The sequence below is a fragment of the Balaenoptera physalus genome (genome assembly GCF_965194825.1).
Source record: "Balaenoptera physalus genome assembly, chromosome: 2".
Lineage (NCBI taxonomy): Eukaryota > Metazoa > Chordata > Mammalia > Artiodactyla > Balaenopteridae > Balaenoptera > Balaenoptera physalus.
The window spans coordinates 154,633,371-154,658,725 of NC_138883.1; the positions used below are offsets into that span (position 1 = coordinate 154,633,371).

Sequence of the window (25,355 nt, forward strand, 5' to 3'; positions counted from 1 at the left end):
GATGTTAACTATAGTTCCACTTTCACAATGCTGCTTCCTGTTTCTTCTTATTGAGAATAAAAACTGCAGACTCAAACTCAAGTGAGAAGAGCGCCCCTGAGCCAATGATAGAACACAGCAATTTGAATCCAGCCACTTGAACTCAGACCCTTGGCCTCTTCCTCAGTTATTTCCAGGCAAATTTAGTAAAGAAACCAGAATCACCAAAGCAATGGATTAATATATCAACTGCCACGTTCTCCACCCTTTTGTGTTTCCTAGGGGGCACGTGGATTGGAGAAAAAGGAAAAGAGATTTGGCGAGACAGAGGAAAGAGGGGAGAAAAGGTGGATTATTGCACAGGAGCCCAGAAGGGCGAGGAGCCCCCGCCTTGACTTCAACCTACAGTGATGTTGGGTCTACAGTGGGGAAGGCGGCCGAGGTGGCCAGTGGCCACTGTTCAGTGTGGGTGATGAAAGGGTCCTCTGTACCCACAATGAGGTATCACTTCACGCCGGTCAGAATGGCCATCATCAACAAGTCTACAAATAGCAAGTGCTGGAGAGGGTGCAGGGAAAAGGGAACCCCTCCTACACTATTGGTGGGAACGTGAATTGGTGCAGCCACTATGGAAAACAGTCTGGCGGTTCCTCAAAAAACTAAAAACAGAACTACCATATGATCCAGCAATCCCACTCCTGCCTAAATGTCTGGAAAAAATGAAAATACTAATTTGAAAATATATGTGCAGCCCAGTGTTCATAGCAGCACTATTTTCCAAGCCAAGACATGGAAGCAACCCAAGTATCCATCCACAAATGAATGGGTAATGAGGTGGTATATATATACAATGGAATATTGCTCAGCCATAAAAAAAAAATGAAATTCTACCATTTGCAGCAGTGTGGATGGGCCTAGAGAATATTATGCTTAGTGAAGTAAGTCAGACAGAGAAAGAGAAAATACTGTATGATATCACATATGTGGAATCTAAAAAAATAATACAAATGAAAGTATTTGTAAAACGGGAAGAGCCTCACAGAAAACAAACTTGTGGTTACCAAAGGAGAGAGGGAAGGGGGAGGGGCAAATTAGGGGTAAGGGATTAACAGATACGAAACATTACACGTAAAATAGATAAACAATAAGGATATACTGCACAGCACAGGGAATTATAACCGTTATCTTATAATAACATAAATGGAGTATAATCTGCAAAATTACTGAATCACTATGCTGTACACCTGAAACTAACGTAATATTGTAAGTCAACTATACTTCAATTTTAAATGTGTCCTCTGTGAACATCCAGGGAATCGTCATTTCTCGGCGGTCCCTGCAAACTAGTTCAGTCTCGGGGTAGTGTATTTGATGTGCCGTGTGCCTGCATCTGCTGAAGGTAGTTTTGAAGTGACAATGTCAATTCCTTATTCCTGGGCAGTGGTTTCTTTTCTGTTTCTTCCAGTACTGAGCACTCTGCTGGGTTCAGAGTGGGTAATCAATAAATACTTAATTGATCAAATTAAACCGTTAACCTTCCATAAGCTGAAGGACATGTAAAGTGCCATTTGCTTTTTAATGAGAAATCTGCATTTCGTTGCAGCTTAGGACCATATATGGCACAGGATAGGAACTCAATTTATATTGTTTGAACAGATGAATGACATAATATAGGGGTAGCTCCTGTTAAAGGCTGAGCATATAAACTGCAGCAAATGTATTTCAGCTATGAAAGATGAGAGGTATAATACAGTCTGAAAGATAAACCCTTTACTCCTGGTGCACTAAATGAATATGGCAGCGTAATGTGGTGTACCAACTCTGGCTTCTATGCCAGTAGCCTGACAGTGAGAAACTCCCAACATTAAGATAAATAGTCAAGCTAGAATTCCATAAACGGGGGATCATGTAACTTACCTAAACAGAGACACTTTTGAGAGTGAGAGAGGCAGCTGTTGGTGACCATGCCGGGACAGCAGGCATGAGCCAGGTCCGCCCAGCACCCTGGCACTGAGATCTCCTGAGCATAAACACCACCAGGACAAAGGAAAATACTTACCAGTCACAGCTCTGGGATTGTACTGATATGCACCTGCAGAGAAGAGACTGCAGCTCAGTTATTGCCATGGTCCTAAAGGCACTAATTTCTCACTAAGCAAGAGAAATCCTGGACAATTTGGCTCCCATCTTAAAGCCTTGAGAGAGTCACAGCTAGCAAAACCAGCCTCACTTCAGCACAGAACCAGGGTCATTGATTCCGATGCTGGGCCATGCTTAAGAATCAGATACGCCCTTAGAGAAGATGCCGATTACCGAGCGCTCCCCCATTCCACACATTATGATTCCAGATCAAGGAAAGCTTCCTCTGCCCTCCCATATCGGGAGGAGGAAGATCTTATTCTGATTCTTGGCAAAGGCTCTGCCATGTGGATTAATATGGGGAGGCTTGTCACATGTAGGAGACAGGCTTTCTCTCCCCGCTGAGCTGAGCCAGGGTGGAGCACAGAGAACCAAGGCTGTGGCAGAGAGCAGGAGGCAGAGGGTTGCTCAGTCATCCTGACTTCGGATTGGATGGTGTGATGCAATCCGCTCGCTCAGGATCTGCGACTCAGAAGCAGCCTGTGGGAGCTGCCCTCTCCTCCGGCACGCAAAGCCAGCACTAACCGGGCGGGTCCTGCGAGGCCGAGGGGGTGTGTTCCGGAGCGTTGGCTGTTGTCTGAGCTGGGACTTGGGAGGGCTCATTATTGACTACTCCTGTGGTCCCCGCAGAAGGAGCTTTGGATGGCATCAGCCTGGAGCCTGGTCCGGTAGCCAGCCTTGTGGCCACTGTGGTGTCTAACTTGGAAGTAAAAGCTGGCTCTGCAGGGAAGTGCAAGACATGGACAACGAAAATATTGAGAACAGTGTCTTTTCTCGGCTTTGGAAGAGAGTGTACTAACACCGGCTCTCGTGAGCCCGCCCCGGCCAGCCCGCCCCCAGCAAACTCCTCCAGGGCTCTGGGGGAAAACCCCTTGAGTGGGTAACATCTTCATCCATCTGGAATGGCCAGGGGGCTTTTGAGGACGCTAGAGGATTTATGGTTATTTATCATGGGGCACATAAACTAACCATCCCAAAGATCTGAGTAGAACCAGGCACTAGAGACGTGTTTACCAGGAGACCCAGCTCAGATAAACAAGTGGAACTGTACTGGCCAAAAGACATTGGGATGCTGATTTTAGTTTACTTTTTACATGTTTGCACAAAACATTTGAAATCAGGGGAACCTGAGATTTGCCCCTCTGACCTTTAGAGAGGGGACCTGAGGGACGTGTCCTGGCTTGGCCCCCATCTTGGGGAGGGTGGGCCACCTGTCCTTTGCCTCCCCGTCCCTCACTGGCCAACGGCTGCCCCAAAGTGTAAAGTGTGGTGGCACAACTCCACTGTTCTCTTTCTGTGAAAAATGGGTCTTCCACTGTGACAATACGGTGCTTAGGAGCCCAGCCCTGGAGCGAGCAGAGGGTGCGCAAGGGTGGCTGTGAGCCCCACATCCCGGGCTGTCGGGCCATACAGTCGGGCCGCTTCCCCACGCTCTCCCAGCCACGTGGGCAGAGCATGGGCATCCGTGGCCATGGCACCCGCCTGGGAGATCAGTCTCATGTCTGAGGTTTCACTGTGCAGCTGCGTCTGCCAGGTGTTTGGGGCATGAAGGCAAGGCTGAGGGAGGCCACCCGAAACAGGTGTGACTTGGACCAAAGGGATTCTGGGTACTCCAGCCCCTTCCTTCCATTTGTCATCGGCTAAGTAACTGGGAGGAAACCTTGCTCCCGCCTCTCCATCCTCCCTTCAGGAGTGGTTCTCAGCCTTGGGCACCTAAGTAAGGGTCCCCAGGAGAGCTTCTAGAACCCTAATTCCCAGATGCTCCCCAGACCACCCAGAGTTCCAAGGAGATTTCAACGAGCATCCACGGTTAAGAACCGGCTCTCCAGGGAGGCGGCCCGAGCAGCACCGTCAACCACAGTGGGATGGTTGTGCCTGGAGGGAAAGGAGGAGACGGGGACCAGGAAAAGCCTCACAGTGGGTAATGGGCCACAGAAAACCAGGAGTCAAGAGAGGGTATTAGAGGATACAGCGCATGTTGTCCCAGGATGTTCAGCCTCCAAGAGCTCGGATTTTCTTAACATCAGGACAGTGCTGAGGAAATTGGGGTAGAGTTTACCTAAGACTTGGTGGAAATGCAGAACCCTGGCAGCTTCGTGCAAGCGTCTGTACTAAAGCAATCACAGGTTATTGGGAGACGGCTCTGCGTGGGTCTCTCCCGGTTCTGCACATCTTGCCAGCAGGGCACTGACGGCCCTTTCTTGGCACCGACTTTTCAAGGATGTTTAGATGGGCTTGGAAGGTGGAGACAGCGCCTCCCCCTGGAACACAGGGCAGACATGTTCATGCCAGCAGTGAAACACTCAGGCTCCTGCTCAGGCTTCCCCTCCAGTGACGTAGGCTGCCCGTACGGGCATCTGTTTAGGCCTGCTTAAGGCATGTGGGGACGAGGGACTTGATGAAACCTGCTGACGGTCCTGCTGCCTGTGGTGCCGGGTAGGAAAGTCTTCCATCTCTGACCCAGAAGGGTCAGGTTTTCTGCCAGCGCCCATGAAACCTGGGAAGGCTGACGTGCAAGGCAGTCAGAACCTCTGACCCTCCCCCATTCTTGAGGCTACGTTTCTACCACAACGTGTGATCTGGCCTATTAAGAGTGGATTTTAAACCATTATTAATTATGCACCTGTGAAGCCTGGCTATCAGGCTACTTTGGTTTAAAAGGGAAAATGAAACTAATGTCAGTCCTCATTCTTGACGTGAATAAGAGGTGCTTGCAGTGGAACCCTGGCAGTGGTCCACGAATCTGAGGGTTCTCTGTGGACCGGATGGCATCAGGGGATGAGAGTCCGGAGAGAGTCTGTGACATTCCTACCTTTTCCAGAAGGGTTGGGGCTGTCTGGCTCTGGGGTCACGCCTGTCGGTGCTGCTGTGGAGGGTGGCGTTTGGTGAGTCAGGGAGGGGTCTCCTAGAGAGAGGATAACCACATGGCGTTTATGATCCTGAGGGCGGAACCTGGTGTGGCTTCAGAACTGGATGTAAATCAAAAATAAATATATAAATTTAAAGTGGACACGTCTGGCTCCCTAGGCTAGGCCAGAAGCACAAGAGATAAACAAGCATCAGTCTGCAGTTCCCATTGCAAACAGACTGCACACTATTTTTTTCTAGCCTTTCAGAAAGACTGCACAAGTTAAGTATCACTTGTGTTTTATTTTTGGCTGGGATGATAGCAGCGATAGCAACTCAGCTTTATAACGCTGGCTTTTGCGTGGGAGAATAAATGATTACTCAGCGGATTGTTTTTGGCACAAAAGGTTGGGGAAAATAACGGAGGCTGTTGTTAGTGGTAAAAGGTGGGGGCTTTGGGGATGAGACCTAAAGGTTCCTCCAGTCTCTGGGTTCTAAAAGTCTACGATTCCAGGCCTCGCCCCCTTCTTTCCTCTCCCCTTCCGCCTGCAACCCGCCCTGTTCAGTTCGCCATCCTCGATTCATTCACCCAGAGGAATTGGAACTTTGAAGAAACAGTCACTTTCCCTACAGTGGAAAGCCCTTATTTTTGCCCCTGGACTACGGTTCCAGTGGGTCCCCCGGACTAGACCGAGGAAGACATCTGTGTTCTCCCTGCAGTTACTGCTCAGACCCGTCCTCACCCAGCTCATCCCTCCAATGGCCCCAGGATGCCGTGGGCGCCATGTTCCCAGCCCAGCTATTCCTCTGCAACAAGCAGAAGGCTCCCTCCTTGCCCGGCCTCTGATGCCTGCATGGCGGCCACGCAGGGGGAGGGGAAGGGGTACAGGGCGATCTCAGCGCTACAGATTCAATACAGATTCAAAAAGCCAGAGGGAGTCTGGCTTTTCAAGGAGTCCCCCAGCCGTGAGTTTGCTGTTGAACAGCCCCGCTTGTCTGCTTTCCCCAGAGAGGAGTGGCAGATTTTCACAAATATTACGTGAGAAAGTATCACGGCTGGACATGCACCACGTGTGCAATAAATGTTTGTTGAATCATCATTCTCTTGGAAGACCACAGATTAACCTTTCCTTTTCTAGGGTACAGGGTTTAGTATTCCTGAAAATAGCACTATTGGCTTCCACTCCAAGATTGTTTGACTTCTGGTGTGGTTATCCAGCTGTGGATGGTTAAAAAAAAAAGGGGATTCTGGAGATCTTTCCTCACACTCAGTCTTGGGCTCTGGCGGGACCCCAGACGTGATAACTGGGCTAAGGGGGTCTCTGCTCTGTGGCTCTCCATGCTGCTCTCAGGGGAGGAGAACGGGGAGTGATTTCCTTGCAGGCTGTCTCCTAGGGAGGAATCGGGAATGCTGTCTGGGAAACAAGCATGCTGTGAGCACACACCTTTGTCTGTAGCCAAATTCTTGCTTCTGTGATCTTAAAGCACTGAGGTAATAATAGTTAATATTTACCAGATTTCTCTTAATCCTCCTACAAGCCACAATGTTGACATCAGGTCCATTTTCTAGATGAGGAACAAAGAGATCCAAAACCTTAAGGCCCTCACCCCAGGTCTCACGGATGGTTAAGTGGCAGAGCCAGGACTTGAACCCAGAACTGTGTGACCCCAAAGCCCATGTATTTCCACCTCCCGGAGGTGTGTTTAGAAGCCCATTGCTTTATTTAGTCTCAGTCCTCAACCCAGATGTCAAGGCCACCTCATTCTGCTGCCCACACTGCAGTCTGCTCTCTGCGTGGCCTTGGCAAAAGGGGCGGAGGGACAGTGCACTTACTGATGCACTTGAGATTGGGAGTGGTCCAGTGGGCGATGTTCACAGTCTTGTTAAGCACGCACTCGGTCAGGCTGGAGGTCCCGGCTTTACGCTTGAAGCCAGAGTTACAAACATACCGCTCCCTGGAGTTGAGGCTGTAACTCTTGACTCGGATGTCTGCATGTTTCACAGATGTGGGAGCTGGGCACGTGATGCCTGCAGAAGTGCAGATGAGAGGGGAGAGATGAAGAGATTTCAGCTTGCTCCGAGGGAACACTTGGGTGGTAGTCAATAACTTTATAGTCGGGGTCTGGATTATCGTAGGGGCCCCTGGGGATACACCCCAGATTCCAAGCATGTGGAAGATGTTGAGGAAGGGCCCCCACCGTCTAGAAGCTGTCCAGAATCTTGCCTCAAGTACCAGCCATTCAGCATAGCTAGATACCAGGGGTCATCAATAGAGACCCCTCTCTCTTGCCCTCCACTCCCATCAGTCTCCAGCCTCAGTATCTCTTAGCCTCTGGATTGCTATCTCTACAAGCCTTTAATCCATTTCCACAAGGCAGCCGGCATCATCTTCAGATGACTTCAAGTTTGATGACTTCACTCTTTCTCGGTTGCCACTGCTCTTAGAATAAAAACTAAAATCAAGGCTCTGCTGGACCCAGCCCTGTCTGCCTCTCCAGCTACTCTTCCCTCTGGCCACACTGGCCTCTGGTCCCCCCGTGCCTCTCACCGTGCACCTCCCCCGCCCATCTTGGCTGGCCATCGCCTGCCACCCTTCTTAGCTTAGTTCAACATCGCTTCCTCAGGAAAGCCCTCCCTCAGCCCCACAATCAGAATAGCTGTTGGCATTAACCAGGACCCCGCGGGGTAACCACTGGCCATAGGTGAAAGGCTACACCGATGAGGACTGGAAGAATATTAGTCATGTGTATATATTATATACTGTTTTAAATATATGAAATACTTCATAATAAAAAAGTGGGGGAGGGGATTTTAAAATACCCTGCCACAGGAAGTCAGAAACCTTGGCTGACCACAGGGCAAGAGAGGGCTAAACCATGCCAAGGGTGGGTATTCAGTGCTTTTGCTGCTAAATGAATGTGAAAAATGTAGGAGATCCTAGAATTAGGAATTTTCTCCTTTCTCTGGTCAAGTTAGGGCAGCTTAGGGTAAAATTGAAGCCGAGAAGACTTGGGAGGCCATTTGGGAGGATTCTGGACAGCCTTTTGGGAGACAAGACACAAGTCACTCCCAGCAGACTGTGGATGTGACAAAGTGCACGTGGAGTGAAAAATAAGATACGTTTTATTTTTTTGTTTTATTTATTTATTTTTGGCTGTGTTGAGTCTTCGTTTCTGTGCACGGGCTTTCTCTAGTTGCGGCGAGCGGGGGCCACTCTTCATCGCGGTGCGCGGGCTTCTCATTGTCGTGGCTTCTCTTGTTGTGGAGCACAGGCTCTACACGCGCAGGCTCAGTAGTTGTGGCTTACGGGCCTAGTTGCTCCGCGGCACGTGGGATCCTCCCAGACCAGGGCTCGAACCCGCGTCCCCTGCATTGGCAGGCAGACTCCCAACCACTGTGCCACCAGGGAAGCCCTAAGATATGTTTTATCAGAAGAATGTTACCAAAAGAAGGTAAGAGCCAGAACTAGAACAATTAAGGTTTTCTTAATAATTGCCCCCTTCTTCTAATTAGTTGGAAGTTGAAAGATTTGAGCAAGATTTAGACCCTAAGATTTTCTTTGTATGAAACTTGATGGCTAAAACCAGTGTCCTGGGGTTTGCCCCATCCTGGACCTTCATTTCATTTCCGAGGCACCTCTCTGTAGACAGATGCTCAGTAGATCTGCAATCAGCTCCATAGCTGGTCTAGTGCTGTTAGCATGACACCTAGTGAAGTCCTTTGTTCTCATATCTGAGTTCGGGAACAGGCTAGGATCAGACAGTGCTAGTCTGAAAGTCTGCTGATTTAGCCACCTGAGAGTACTGGGAACAGCCCAGCTCCCAAATGGATGAGGTGGGCTCAGTCACCTATCCAGATAAGACTGTGTCCTATCCAGATTAGAGCCTGTGCTACGCCCGGGGGGACAGAGTCTGGAAAATGTGACCGTCTTCCACAGTTTTGCATGACGTGCTGAGGATGCTGGATTCCAGAACGTGAATCTTCATCTGCCTTGGAAAATGTCTCTGTCTTCACCCGCGTGTTCCGGTGGTGCTGAGTTCCTTCTACAGCCTTCAAATAAGCCAGTCTTGTTTGATTTACCCCGACAGAACCTGTGCCTGCTTCCTAGAAATCCGAACCTTCCTCTGGTCGGGCAGGATCTGGGGTCAGCTTTGACTAGCCACGGGCCCCCCAAATAGCAGCTTTCACCATCCTTCTCACCTGCTCCCTGTGGACTGGGCCGCCTCTGTCCAGAACCCTGGCTTTCTGGACTAGGGACTGACCCTCTGCCCAGGTCTTGTCCATCTTCTCCTCCAGAGGGCATCCCCTGGATTTCCACACTCCCCAGCTGCTGGCCTAGGTTTGGATGTCAGAGAATGACTGCCAGAATCACCAGGACACTTACTCACCTGACTCTCAGCGTCACCACCACCTGGACCCCTTATGCCACATCCTGCTGGCCAGGTGGGCCTCTTTAGATATCAAAATCACAAGGAGCCATCTCCAGGGACTTCCCTGGAGGTCCAGTGGTTATGACTTCGCCTTCCAATGCAGGGGGTGCAGGTTCGATCCCTGGTCGGGGAGCTAAGATCCCACGTGCCTCACAGCCAAAAAACCAAAACAAAACAGAAGCAATATTGTAACAAATTCAATAAAGACTTTAAAAATGGTCCACATCAAAAAAAAAAAAAAAAATCTTAAACAAAAAAAAAGAAGGAGCCATCTCCAGATTCAGAGTGTGGTTGGAACAATCCACGGTCAAGTGCCCGGCAGCCTGCAGACAGGCCAGCCCACTGCTGGGGCAGCTGTCAGACCCTCCCCTCCTGCTTCAGGCTCTGTCACTGAGGTGTCAGCGTCCTCATACCGGAGCCCACCTGAGCTCGGTGGGTCAGTCACTCCAGGCTTTTCTTTGGTCTCCCTAGTCTCAAGAGGGAAAATGGATTGTTAGCTTTTTGTTCTTAATCCAACCCCTGACTCTTCTTTTAAAGCCCCATTGACATATAATATTAGATTTTTAAAACTATAACATACAGCTTGCCGTCCTTTATCACTCCATCCTGATGGTGACAACGTTCTCTTTTCGCTTATGGGGCTTCTATAGTGGACTCAAACATTTTCATTTTCTTTTCAATGAGATCATAAGATAATCATTATTTCAATGTACCAGTTTTCTAAAAAACATTTTTCCTACTAATTTGTATGAACAAAGTTCATAGCGGAGAGAAGAAATCTGGCTGTTTAGGTTTACTTCCTTCATCTTCCTCTCTCTCCCATCTGGTCTTTGGGTTGTACCTCTTTCGCCTGAATCCCTTCCCAAACGTTTTTATTCGCTGTGTAGTCCTCAAGTTCAGCTTAATCCACTGATTCTCATATCAAATGATGTTCTTTTTAAAAAAAATATTTATTTATTTATTTGGTTGCACCAGGTCTTAGGTGCGTCAGGAGGGCTCCTTAGTTGCAGCTCCAGGGCTCCTTTAGTTGTGGCTCACCAGCTTCTTAGTTGCAGCATGTGGGCTCCTTAGTTGCAGCATGCGAACTATTAGTTGCGGCATACATGTGGGATCTAGTTCCCTGACCAGGGATCGAACCCAGGCCCCCTGCATTGGGAGCACAGAGTCTTATCCACTGCGCCACCAGGGAAGTCCCTCAAATGATGTTCTGAATCTATTGATCTTTCCTCGGCCACCTTTTCTCAGTCTTCACTGTTTTCTTTGTTGTTTTCAGGTTTGGGATTTTTGTCAGCAAATTTTTCTACATCTTCTAAGTCTTAAAATACTCCCCTCCATTTAGGGCAGTGGCTTTCAACTTTGAGTGTCTGTGGCACTCTCTGAAATGAAACATTTGCGCCCTCCCACTCAAGGGGATTTAAAACATTGAGGCAATGGTGACCATGTCAGCAAGTTATAAAGAGCCACTGCCACAGCATAAGGGTATCCATGCTAATGTGTAACTCACTTGGTCATCCTTCAGGGCTGGCTGCTATGTGGGTGGGATAGTTTATTGCGTATAAAAGTACCTAAGTTTATGGTGTGTATAATAATTCAGAGTTCTTACAGCCTTCAGTAAATATGCAGTCTTCTTTGTGGTGGTTTGACTTCACCTTAGATTCATAGCAGGTAGTATCCCTCCCAGCTCAACACCCCTTCTGCCAAACGTTGTCATTGCCGGTATATTCACTTGAGCAACAGTGAATTTTACACACTGATCAGGAAATGTGCTGTGCACACAGTTGAGGACCTCTGTTTTACAAGGCAAAGCACGCTGGGCCAGATCCTGAGTGAATGAGTAGTGACTTCTTGTAGTATCCGTAGATTTTCCTCCCAAGCCCATCTCTGCTGTTAAACCTGAGGGCAAAGGTCTGAAGTCACTGTCATCCCTCCTTTTCTTCTTGATTCTCTACTGGAACCACTCATCAGTGAGTAAGACAAACTCAACCCAGGGTCCTCACTGTTGGAGGAAGAAGTTACAACTATGGAAATGGGGAAGGGACGACTGGAATGGACCCTGTGGTGCTGGGATAGAATTGGGGTTGGAGGTGTCAGGATGTAATCATAGTGTGTGTGTACACGTCTGTGTACACGTGGTTCTGTGTGTACACGTGTGTGCGCACACGCTACCTGTGTCTTCTGACAGTGCCTGGAAGCAATGACATATAAGCAGAAAACATATTTAGTACCAAGATCTTGGACTCCACTAAAAGGAACCTCAGCTCCTTGGAGAAAAGGCTGACCCGGGGCCGGGAGAGAGAAAGCACAAGGTGAGCGTGGAATATCTGGTACCAGAAAGTAGGGAAAGGCTTAGAGAATGATGGCAACATGTCAAAAGGATTTGGTGGCCAGGTTGAACTGGCTGTTGCTGGCCAATCTGGGACAATCTGAGTGTCAAAACAAAACAAATATACTAACAGATTAAGGAATAAAATAAAACAAAACTCAAGTCTGTGCTAATATAAGTAAATAAAGGACTAATAACTAAATAAGGGAGAGGAGAAAGCCTTCAGTATAATGCTAACTAATAAATATAGACAGGATGATGGAATAAGAAAAAGGGACAATGGATGCAAAAATGAGGGACATAGTATTTACATAGTGTGGCAGATTTGCCCTGCGTCAGTTTAGCTGAGCTGGACACACACGCCCTAAATTCCCCTCCCTGCACGGTGTCCAGTTAGCCTGTGACACAACAAAGATTTTATGTTCAATCTGGAAGGAGGGAAGGAGCATCCACGTTCCTTTGCACTTGGGAGAGGGGGGCCGCTGCCGCTCATGCACTGTCGCTTATCTGCAGGCTCCTCCAGCCCCGTGACTCTTTGCTGCAGCTTCTCCCACCTTTGGGCCAGGTGTGTATCTACTGCCATGATGAGGAGCACCAGCTTCTCCTGCTGGACACGCTCCTCGTGGAAGCTGGAGTCTCGGAGGGAAGACGAAAGACCAACATGGGATCCAGCTCGGCCTCACGGCTCCCAGGTGGCTCTTGCTTCCCCCACTTTATGGCCATCTTCCCACTCAGACCGTGGCCTGGAGGCTCCGGCTCCAGACACAGAAGGAACAGCTCACCTCGATGGTAACCAGCTCCCACAGCTGCACAAGGTGGCTCTGCTCTTCTTAGATTCCTGGGACCACAATCCCGACTGGTACATGGAGTCCTAAAGAATCTTCCCACAATTAGTTACTAGTTACAATGGGGAAAATGGTAACTATATTGCAGAAAGCTGACAAACACCACCTGAACCAAGTGATCAGAAGTAACCTCACCAACACTGGGACAAATAGCTGTCATATCCCTCCTGATCCGATTCACTGACAAGGACACAAGCATCACATCTGTGGTCTCCCTCCCCCAAATCCATAACCGGAATCTAACCACAAGGAAACACCAGATGAACCTAAACTGAGGGACATTCTGAAAAGTAGTTGGCCTGTATTCACGATCAAGAAAGATCAAGAGGGACTTCCCTGGTGGCACGGTGGTTAAGAATCCTCCTGCCAGTTCAGGGGACATGGGTTCGATCCCTGGTACGGGAAGATTCCCACATGCCGCGGAGCAACTAAGCTCGAGTGCCACAACTACTGAGGCCCTCGTGCCTAGAGCCCGTACTCTGCAACAAGAGAAGCCACTGCAATGAGAAGCCTGTGCACCGCAATGAAGAGTAGCCCCCGCTCGCGGGAACTAGAGAAAGCCCGCACGCAGAAACAAAGACCCAACGCAGCCAAAAAAAAAAAGGAAAGGCATTGGGAATGTTCCAGACTGAAAGAGGCTAAAGAAATGTGACAACTAAATGTGATACATGGTCCTGGATTAGATCCAGAATTAGGAAGAAAACAGCTAAAAAGGACATTAATGGGACAATTGACAAAATTTGAATATGGACTGAGTATTAGATAATAATATTATGTCAAGATTAAATTTCCTAATTTTGATAGTTGTACTATGATTATGTGAGAGTGCTGTTTTTTAGGAAGGTATGTAAGAGAATGTGTTCTTAGGAAACATATACTGAAATTTATAAGCATAAAGAAGCATAGTGTCGCCAACCTAGTTTTAAATGCTTCAGAAGAACGTGCACGTGTATAATAAATGTAGATTTATTTAGAGAGAGGGGAATGGTAAAGCAAATGGGGAAAAATGTAAACAGTTGGCAAATCTGGGTAAAGGATATTCCAAAGGTCTTTGTACTATCTTTTCAACTTCATGGTAAGTTTGAGGTTGTATCAGAATAAATAAGTTAAAAAATAAGTATCCAAAGAAAAACCACCTGATGAGTGCCACTTGGGGCCCTTTCTTTGAGATTTCCTCTTGAAGGAAACTCTATGAGCCCTTGACAGCTCAGACCAAGATTACCTTTTGGTCAGGAAAATTTTAATTATTTCCCTAATTGTGGTTTTCATGGTGCCGACCTCCCCTCTTTTCCTGTCCTCTCTCCACACCTTTTAGAGTTTCTTCCTCATTTCCTGGGGCCAGTAGTGGTGCTTCCGCTCTTCCTACGTTTGGTCATGATTGTAGCGTTAGTCTCCATCACGGCCACATTGGAGGCCTTGCTCTGCCACATCAACTCTGCTCCTTACTGCCTTCATCTTCCTTACTGCCTTCATCACCAGAACCCCCTGGAGGGCCTGTTAAAACACAGGGTGCTGGGCCCTCTTCCCGGAGCTCCTGAGTCAGTAGGTCCGGGGCAGGGGCCAAGCATCTGACTTTCTTTCCTTTTTTTTTTTTTTTGTATGTTTTTAAATTTATTTTATTTATTTTTGGCTGCATTGAGTCTTCATGGCTATGCATGGGCTTTCTCTAGTTGCCGTGAGCGGGGTCTACTCCTCGTTGGGGTGCACAGGCTTCTCATTGCGGTGGCTTCTCTTGTTGCAGAGCATGGGCTCTAGGCATGCGGGCTTCAGTAGTTGTGGCACGTGGGCTCAGCAGTTGTGGCTCACAGGCTCTAGAGCGCAGCCTCAGTAGTCGTGGCGCAGGGGCTTAGTTGCTCCGCGGCATGTAGGATCTTCCTGGGCCAGGGCTCGAACCCATGTCCCCTGCATTGGCAGGTGGATTCTCAACCACTGCGCCACCAAGGAAGCCCTGAGCGTCTCACTTTCTAACAAGCTCCAGGTGATGGTGATGCTGCTGGTCCAGGGACCATGCTCTCTGGTATTTACAGGTGCATGAGTCTCTTGGCATCACAGCAAGTTACAGTACTTTTCAGCACACATTAACACTTTTTGTTCATACTTTTCCAGGTCATGGTATTGATTCTGTCAATGAGGATTTCTTTTACAGGTTCTTCCTGATGTGATTTTCTGAATTTCTGTTCTAATACTTTTTTTTAATTAAAAAAATTTTATTTTAATATTTTGGCCGCGCCACACGGCACGTGGGATCTTAGTTCCCCAAGCAGGGATTGAACCTGCACCCCCTGCATTGGAAGCACAGAGTCTTAACCTCTGGACCATGTTCTAATACTTTTTAATTGGATCTAATTCCCCCACCTCCATCTCAAAAATATTGTGTGTGTGCGTGTGTGTGTGTGTGTGTGTGTTTACCTTGGCAGTACGACACTATAAAATCTTAAATTAAATCTCAAATTTTTGCTACCAAAATCTTAAATCTGCATCTGGGGGGCTTTGCTGTATGTTAACAGAGCTGGGGAAATACTTAGAGGTGGAGGGGTGGGGTGAGTGGAGAGGAATGACCATAAAACTCAACTCTGAAAACATTTGATGATGGACCAGAATGGATAGTGTCATAAAAATACTAGACTTTGCTCTATGATAAAATGTTCTTTCCTTCTGAGGGAGCCCGAATCGACCTTGGATCTTTGGACGCCTCAGGTTGTATCACTGGTGACTGGATGGTCTCCATCCAGCCACAGACCAGTAACTAGAGAATACAAGAGATGTGAGGTCCCCAGGGGAGAAGGCTAGGCAAAGACTGAATTTACTTGGCAGGAGTGTATTTAACTGGTTTTTCCTCACCTGCCCCTTTCCTTCCTTATGCCATTTCTGCTCTTTGGAGCTGACAGCATTGTTGTCCTGGGCCTGGAAGAGCCTATGATATCACAGAGTCAAGTGCTGAGTCTCTGGGGGACTGATGACTGCTGCCATGGGTTATTCTGAAGCCTCGGAAGGGAGAGAGAGCATGAGAACCCCTACCTCACCCCAAACACCATACACATGGTGATTCACAAGACCAGGCCATTTCCTTGGGATTGCAAAGACAACTTGCTCAAAGCTGTGTTTGTCTTTTTGTGATTGGCTTATTTCACTTAGCATAATGTTCTTAGCATAAACCATATTGTAGCATATTGCAAAATCTCCTTACTTTTTAAGGCTAAGAAATATTGCTCTGTATGTGTATACCACATTTTGATTATCCATTTATCTGTTGATGGACACTTGGATTGCTTCCACGATTTAGTTATTGTGAATAATGCTGCTATGAACATGGGTGTACAAATGTCTCTTTAAGACCCTACTTTCAATTAATTTGGGTATACGCCAGAAGTGGAATTGCTAGATCATATGGTAAGTCTATTTTTTAATATTTTTAGGAACTGCCATACCATTTTCCAACAGTGACTGTACTAATTTACATTCCCACCAACAGTGCACAAGGGTTCCAATTTTCTAAATCCTTGTCAACACATTTTTTTTTTTTAAATAACAGTCATCCTAATGGGTATGATGTATATCTCACTGAAGTTTTGGTTTGCATTTCCCTAAAGATTAGTGATGTTGAGAATCTTTTCATGTGCCCATTGGCCATTTTTATATCTTCTTTGGAGAAATGTATATTCAAGTCCTTTACCCATTTTTGAATCAGGTTATTCTTTCGTTGTTGTTGAGTTTTAGGAATCTACATATTCTGGATATTAATCCCTTATCATATATATGAATTGCAAATATTTTCTCCCATTCTGTGGGTTGATTTTTACTTTCTTGATAGGGTCTTTAATGCAAAAAATTTTGATATTTTCATAAAGTCCAATTTGTCTATTTTTTCTTTGGTTACCTTTGCCTTTGGTATCGCATCCAAGAAATCATTGCCAAATCTAATATCATGAAGCTTTTGTCTTATGTTTTCTTCTAAGAGTTTAATTGTTTTAGGTCTTACTGATCCATTTTGAGTTAATTTTTGTATGTTATATTAGGTAAGATCCTACTTTCATTCTTTCGCATATAGATATCCGGTTTTCCCAGCACTATTTGGTGAAAAGACTGTCCTTTTCCAGTTGAATGGTCTTGGCACCCTTGTCAAAAATCACTTGGCCATAAATGCAATGGTTTATTTCTGGGCTGTCTATTCTATTCCATTGGCCCGTATGTCTTTATGCCAATACCACACTGTTTTGATTACTGTAGCTTTGTAGTAAGTTTTGAAATCAGGACGTATGAGTCTTCCATACATCTATTTATGTCTTCTTTAATTTCTTTCAGCATATTTTGTAGTTTTCATTGTATAATTCTCTCATTTCCCTGATTAAGCTTATTCCTAAGTATTTTTATTCTTTTTGATGCTATTGAAAATGGAATTGTTTTTGTAATTTCCTTTTCAAATTGTTATTGTTAGTATATAGAAATGCAACTGATTTTTGTATGTTTACTTTGTATTCTACTCCTTTGCTGAATTGATCTATTCAAACATTTGTGTGTGTGTGTGTGTGTGTGTGTGTAATCTTTAGCGTTTTCTACATATAAGATCATACCATTTGCAAACTGAGATAATTTTACTTCTTCCTTTACAGTGTAGATGCCTTTTATTTCTTTTCCTCGCCTAACTGCTCTGGCTAGAACTTCCAGTACTATGTTGAATAGATATGGTGAAAGTAGGCATCCTTTCCTTTTTCCTGATCTTAGAGGAAAAGTTTTCAGTCTTTCACCATTGAGTATGATGTTCACTGTGGGTTTTCATATATGGCTTTTATTATATTGAAGTAGTTTTCTTCTATTCCTAGTATTTTGAGTGTTTTTATTATGAAAGGGTATTGAATTTTGTCAAATGTTTTTGCTGCATCAATTGAGATGATTATGTGGTGTTTTCCTTTCATTCTGTTAGTGTGGTATATTATATTTATCAAGTTTCATGTGTTGAATCATCCTTGCATTCCACGAATAAATCCCACTTGGTCATGGTTTATAATCCTTTTAACATGCTGCTGAATTCAGTTTGCTAGTATTTTGTTAAGGATTTCACATCAGTGTTCATAAGGGATATTGGTATGTAGTTTTCTTTTTTTTGGCTGCGCTACATGACTTGTGGAATCCTAGTTTCCCGACCAGAGATTGAACCGGGGCCCCCTGCAGTGGAAGTGCAGAGTCCTAACCACTGGACTGCCAGGGAATTCCCTGTAGTTTTCTTTTCTTATTCTGTCTTTGTCTGGCTTTGGTATCAGGGAAATGCTGGACTCACAGAATGAGTTAGGAAGTGTTCCTTCCTTTTTCACTTTTTGGAAAAGTTTGAGAAGGATTAATATTAGGTCTTTTTAAAATGTTTAATAGAATTCACTATTGAAGCTATTGGGTCCAGGGTTTTTCTTTATCAGGAGATTTTTGATTACTGATCCTTACTAGTTATAGATTTATTCAGATGTTCTATTTCTTTATGATTTAGTCTTGGTAGGTTTTGTGTTTCTAGGAATTTGTCAGTTTCATATAGGTTATCTAATTTGTTGGTGTATAATTGTTCATTATACTCATAATCCTTTGTATTTCTGTAAAATTGGTAGTAATGTCCCCACTTTCATTTCTGATTTTAGAATTTGAGTCTTTGCTCTTTTTTTCTTAGCCCGTCTAGCTAAAGGTTAGTCAATTTTGTTGATCTTTTCAAAGAACCAACTTTTGATTTCATTGATTTTCTGTATTTTTCTATTCTCTATTTTGTTTATCTCTGCTCTGATCTTTACTATTTCTTTCTGCCAGCTTTAGGATAACTTTGTTCTTTTCTAGTTCCTTGAGGTATAAAGTTAGGTTGTTGAATTGAAATCATTCTTATTTTTTTCTTATTTTTTAATGTAAGTGTTTATAGCTATAAATTTCCCCCATAGCACCACTTTCACTGTGTCCCATAAGTTCTGGTGTGTTTCTCTCTGCTTCTTTCTTACTTCTTCTTCTGAGACTCCCACAATGCATATGTTGATGGTTTCCACAGGTCCCTTAGGCTCTGATCACTTTTCTTCAATCTTTCTTCTTTATGTTTCTCAGACTTGATAATTTCTGTAGTCCTGTATTCAAGTTTGCTAATTCTTTCTCCTGCCTGTTCAACTCTGCCTTTGAATCTAATGAATTTTTCATTTGAGTTATTGTATTTTTCAGCTTCAGAATTTCTTTTTGGTTCTTTTTTAGATTTTCTATATATTGATATTTCCATTTTGTTCATACATCATTTTCTTTGACTTTCTCCACTTCTTCCTTTAGTTTTTTTAAAAGTTTTTTAAATTATTTATTTATTTATATAAATTTATTTATTTTTGGCTGCATTGGGTCTTCGTTGCTGATCACTTTCTCTAGTTGCGGTGAACAGGAGCTACTCTTTGTTGCAGTGCGCGGGCTTCTCATTGCGGTGGCTTCTCGTTGCAGAGCATGGGCTCTAGGCACAGGACTGAACCCGTGTCATTGGCAGGCAGATTCTCAACCACTGCGCCACCAGGGAAGCCCCTTTCCTTTAGTTCTTTGAGCATCTTTAAGACAGTTGTTTTAAGGTGTTTGTCTAGTATATCTGCCATCAGGTCTTTTTCAGGGACAATTTCTGTTATTTATTTTTTCTTTTGAATGGGTTTTACTTTCCTGTTTCTTTCTATGACTTGTGACATTTGGTTGAAACTGGACATTTGAATCTAATAATGTGGTCACTCCTACTCCAGGGTTTACTTTTTTTGTAATTAAAAAAAAAATTGTGGGCTGTCTTTGTGCCAAGGGTCAGCCTGAGGTGTAAACCTAAGGTCTTTTTGGGTGTTTTCTGAACTTCTCCCTGGCTTACACAGTCACTTTCTAATTTTCCCTGTATATACAGTTGTTTTTGAATGTCCTAGTCTTTAATGTCTGGGCCCCAAAAGGGAAAACAAAGAAAAATGAAGGGGGGTGGATAAAGAAGAGTGCTACCCCTTTAAAAAACCCCTGGGAGTCACTTCAGCTGGTCTGGGAGGGGCTGCAACAACAGGGGGGAGGTGCTATAGCAATGGTTGCCCTGCCCTTTGGTGGCACCTCTGTGATCAGAAGCAGCAATCATCCATCACAGCACAGATCCCTGATATTTGTAGGACAGGGTCCTTGTTGCCCATCCTGGCTCCGGCAAGCTGTATGCAATCTGCTCCGGGAACACCTGCACAGCTTCCTGCCACATGGTTGGGGGTGGGGGATGGGTAGCTGCTACTGTGCTAAGAGCTGAAGTTGACCACAGGTGACTGCAATTTACCATCCAGTTCTTCCTCTGAACCTTGCAAGCCTTCAATAGACTCCAGAGTTCCAAATAGTTACATCAGACAAATTCTGCCAGTGCAATTATTGTCTAAGTGGGGAAATAGATTCCAGATGCTCCCTACTCTGCCATCTTCCCAGAATCCTCTCCATTTTACCCTATTGTTTTGAATGTTACCCTGGATATACAATTCTAGGCAGATGGCTTTTCTTCCCAGCACTTGAAGCTTTCTGGCTTTTATTGTTGCTGTTGCTACTGAAAAGTCCACTTGTGTGCCAACTTATTATTTCTTTAACAGTAATTGTCCTTTCTTTCTGGATACTTAAGATCTTCTCTTTGTCTTTGGTGTGCTACAGATTCATTGCAATGGTTCTTGGTATGGGTTTCTTTTTTGTTTATCTTGTTTGGTTGTGTTTCCCAAATTTGATCTTTCATGTCTTTGGTGGCTTTGATCAGTTCTGGAAAATACTCAGCCATTATCTTCTTGAATGTCATTTCTTCTACTTTGTTCATATTTCCTTCTTCTGGAACTCTGATCATGTGATTCTTATTCTGTCTTAGTTCAGGCTGCTATAACAGAGTACCATAGACTGGGAGATAACAAATGTTTATTTCTCACAGTTCTGTAAACTGGAAGTCCAAGAATGGGGTGCCAGCATGGTCGGGTTCTGGTGAGAGCCCTCTTCCTGGTTTACAGACTGCTGTCTTCTTGCTGTGTCCTCACATGGTGGGGAGAGAGAGAGAGAGAGGGAGAGAGAGAGAGAGAGAGAGAGCATGCTCTGGTTTCTTCCTATTATCAGGGCACTAATTCCTTCAGGGCTCCACCCTCACGACCTCATCTAAACCGAATTACCTCCCAAAGGCCCCACCTCCAAATATCATCATGTCTGGGATTAGACTTTCAGCACATGAATCTGGGGGGACACAAACACTCAGTCCTTAGCTCTAGGCTTCATATCTTTTAAATTCTCCTATTCACCGTCTGAGTAATTTCTTCAGACCCATCTTCTAGTTCACTGATTTCTCTTTAGCTGGCTGTAATTTGATGTTTAATTTCTCTATTGATTTTTTTTTTGAGTAAGGATTTTAATGTTGATTTTTTGCAGTTGATTATATCAGTTTATTGTTGACAAGTATTGATTAGAGTAGATCAGTAATCATTTAGTCCCAGAAGTTGTATTTGAGGCAGGATAGTACTCTCCTCCTCAGCACCCTCTTCCTCTTCTGTACATTCCTAAAACACTTTTTACTGTGGTTTATATACAAAAGTATATAAAATGTTTATGTGCAATTTAAGGAATAACCATGGAAAGAAGACTCATGGAGAACAGTATGGAGGTTCCTTAAAAAACTAAAAATAGAATTACCATATGACCCAGCAATCCCACTACTGGGCATATACCCTGAGAAAACCATCATTCAAAAGGACACATGTACACCAATGTTCCCTGCAGCACTATTTATAATAGCCAAGACATGGAAACAACCTAAATGTCCAACAGGAGATGAATGGATTAAGAAGATGTGGTACATATATACAATGGAATATTACTCAGCCATAAAAGAAATGAAATTGGGTCATTTGCAGAGATGTGGATGGACCTAGACTCTGTCATACAGAGTGAAGTAAGCCAGAAAGAGAAAAACAAATATCATATATTAAAACATATATGTGGAATCTAGAAAAATGGTACAGATGAACCTATTTGTAGGGCAGGAATAGAGACATAGATGTAGAGAACAGACATGTGGACACAGTGGGGGAAGCGGAGGGTGGGATGAATTGGGAGATTGGGTTTGACATAAATACACTACCATGTGTAAAATAGATAGCTAGTGGGAACCTGCTGTATAGCACAGGGAGCTTAGCTTGGTGCTCTGTGATGACCTAGATGGGTGGGATGGGGGGGGATAGGAGGGAGGTCCAAGAGGGAGGGGATATAAGTATACATATAGCTGATTCACTTCATTGTACAGCAGAAACTAACACAACATTGTAAAGCAATTTTACTCTAATAAAAAAAAAAGAAAGACTCATGTACATATCAATCAGCTTAAGAAGTAGAATATTCCCAGTAACTTAGGGGCCACTGAGTACCCTCCCTAGCTGTAGCCCCCTTTATCTCTCCAAGAGATGAACACCATACAGTACTGATGTTTGTAATAATTATTCCCTTGTTCTTATTTATGGTTTTATACCATATAAATATTTCCATATAATATATAGTTCTTATATTTTTGAATTTTTTATAAGTTGAATCATACTACATATATTCTTCTACATATGCTTCCATCACACAATGTTATGTTTTTTATTTATGTTGATGCATGTAGCTGTAGTTTATCCATTTCTGGTATTAAATTATTCTATTTTATGGCTATGCCACAATTCATCCAGTTTACTGTTGTTAGACATTTGGATTGTTTCTAGTCTTTTTGCTATTACAAATAATAATGCTATGAATATTCTTGTATATGTACAAGGGATGCACATGGGAAAGTTTCTTTAGGGTATTTTCTTAACAATGGCATTGCTGGGACATAGCACATTATCATTTTTACTAGATAATATCAAATTGTTTTCCAAAGTGACTGTATCAGATTATACTTCCACCAGCAGTAGTTCATTTCTTGTTATACAAACCCACTACACTTGTCTGTCTTAATTTTTGTCCAGCTGGTGGATACGACATGGTATCTCATTGGACTTAACTTGCATTTCCCTGTTCTTAATGAGGTGTTTATGAAATATTTATGTTTCTTAATGAAATTTCTGTGTTTTTTGCCAGTTTTTAAATTAGGTTGTCTTTTGCTTTTTGATTGTTACATGCTTTTTATGTATTCTTGATATAATTCTTTGTTATTTAGATAAGTACAACTACTTTTTTCCCAGGTTATGGCTTTATTTTCTTTTTGGTGCATTTGGATAAACAGAAGTTTTAAAATATTAATGTAGTCAAATTTATCACTGTTTTCCACTTAGGATTAGAGTTTTTGTGTCTTAATAAGAGATCTTTCCTAACTCAGGGTTATAAAGAGATTCTCCTACATTTTTCTCTAAGAGTATTGTATTTTTGCCATTCTAATTGAAGTCTTCTGTCATTATGCAATTGATTTTTGTGTATGATGTGAGGTAAGAATTCAATTTCATTTTTAAAAACAAAGATAGTCAATTATCTCATTAAGATTTATTATAGGCTATCTTTTTCAGCTCCATAATAAATTAAGTTTCTGTATTTTGTCTCTTTTCAGGCCATTTTATTTCATTGATTTATTTTTCTATCTCTACACCATGGAGTTAGGTAGCAAATCCTGATGTTTAATAGAGCAAGAACCTCTCCCCTCATGTTATTCTAATATATTTTCTTGGCTATTCTTGACTTTTTTTATATGAATTTTATATGAATTAGAATCAGCTTATCAGTGATCACAAAGAATCCTGTTAGTATTTTTCTTGGAATTAAATTGAATCAAAAGATAGATTTGGGGAGATTTGACATCTGTAAGATATTGAGTCTTTTTACCTGAAAACATTGTATAGCTCTCTACTTATTTAAGGTTTCTTGCAAAAGTTTTAATTTTCTATATAAGGGACTGACATGTCTTTTGTTGCTTTATTCCTAGCTACGTAATTTTTTTGGTGTGCTTTTCTAAATGTTATCTTTTAAAAATACGTATTATCAAAATGTGTTTTTTGCAGATACATAGAGAAAATATTGATTCCCAATTATCGACTTTTAATTCAGCACAGTCTTGCTCAGTCTTTTACAATAATGTTTCTGTAAATTATAATGATGTAATAACAGTCATATATCTGAGAATAATGAGATCTTTAAAAAAATTTTTCCTATCTGCATAGCTTTTATTTGTTTTTCTTGTTTTACTGTTTTGCTAGGACCTCTTGTTTAAAGTTGAAGAGGAATGGTTATAGTGTGAAGCTTTGTCTTGTTCTTGTTTTGAAAGGATATATTCAGGTTAATCTATTCTTGAGTTAGTTATGGTAAATTGTTTCTTTCTTTTTTTTTATATCTCTCTTAATTCTTTTTTTATACAGCAGGTTCTTATTAGTCATCAATTTTATACACATCAGTGTATACATATCAATCCCAATTGCCCAATTCAGCACACCCCCACCCCCACCCCCCTGCTGCTTTCCCCCCTTGGTGTCCATACGTTTGTTCTCTACATCTGTGTGTCAATATCTGCCCTGCAAACCAGTTCATCTGTACCATTTTTCTAGGTTCCACATATATGCATTAATATACGATATTTGTTTTTCTCTTTCTGACTTACTTCACTCTTTATGACAGTCTCTAGATCCATCCACGTCTCAACAAATGACCCAATTTCGTTCTTTTTATGGCTGAGTAATATTCCATCGTATATATGTACCACATCTTCTTTATCCATTTGTCTGTTGATGGGCATTTAGGTTGCTTCCATGACCTGGCTATTGTAAATAGTGCTGCAATGAACATTGGGGTGCATGTGTCTTTTTGAATTATGGTTTTCTCTGGGTATATGCCCAGTAGTGGGATTGCTGGATCATATCGTAATTCTATTTTTAGTTTTTTAAGGAACCTCCATACTGTTCTCCATAGTGGCTGTATCAATTTACATTCCCACCAACAGTTCAAGAGGGTTCCCTTTTCTCCACACCCTCTCCAGCATTTGTTGCTTATAGATTTTCTGATGATGCTCATTCTAACTGGTGTGAGGTGATACCTCATTGTAGTTTTGATTTGCATTTCTCTAATAATTAGTGATGTTGAGCAGCTTTTCATGTGCTTCTTGGCCATATGTATGTCTTCTTTGGAGAAATGTCTATTTAGGTCTTCTGCCCATTTTGGATTGGGTTGTTTGTTTTTTAACTATTGAGCTGCATGAGCTGCTTATATATTTTGGAAATTAACCCTTTGTCTGTTGATTCGTTTGCAAATATCTTCTCCCATTCTGAGGGTTGTCTTTTCATCTTGTTTATGGTTTCCTTTGCTGTGCAAAAGCTATGAAGTTTCATTAGGTCCCATTTGTTTATTTTTGTTTTTATTTCCATTACTCTAGGAGGTGGATCAAAAAATATCTTGCTGTGATTGATGTCAAAGAATGTTCTTCCTATGTTTTCCTCTGAGAGTTTTATAGTGTCTAGTCTTAAATTTAGGTCTCTAATCCATTTTGAGTTTATTGTTGTGTATGGTGTTAGGGAGTGTTCTAATTTCATTCTTTTACATGTAGCTGTCCAGTTTTCCCAGCACCACTTATGGAAGAGACTGTCCTTTCTCCATTGTATATCCTTGCCTCCTTTGTCGTAGATTAGCTGTCCATAGGTGCGTGGGTTTATCTCTGGGCTTTCTATCTTGTTCCATTGATCTATGTTTCTGTTTTTGTGCCAGTACCATATTGTCTTGATTACTGTAGCTTTGTAGTATAGTCTGAAGTCAGGAGGTCTGATTCCTCCAGCTCCATTTTTTTTCCCTCAAGACTGCTTTGGCTCTTCGGGGTCTTTTGTGTGTCC

At 43.3% G+C, this 25,355-nt stretch overlaps 1 protein-coding gene across 4 annotated transcripts in view; it reads right to left on the reverse strand.

The window, feature by feature from the left end:
- IL15RA (interleukin 15 receptor subunit alpha) overlaps positions 1-25,355 on the reverse strand; it is a 54,616-nt gene that overhangs the window by 14,655 nt on the left and 14,606 nt on the right. For 3 of the 4 annotated variants that reach the window (XM_082450559.1, XM_082450556.1, XM_082450557.1), the window contains exons 2-5: positions 6,800-6,994; positions 4,931-5,023; positions 2,644-2,838; positions 2,039-2,071 (exon numbers count right to left, since the gene is read on the reverse strand). In XM_082450559.1, the coding sequence (XP_082306685.1) occupies positions 2,039-2,071; positions 2,644-2,838; positions 4,931-5,023; positions 6,800-6,994 (516 nt within the window). The remainder of the gene's footprint in view (positions 1-2,038; positions 2,072-2,643; positions 2,839-4,930; positions 5,024-6,799; positions 6,995-25,355) is intronic. The other variant, XM_082450558.1, reaches the window with a different exon arrangement.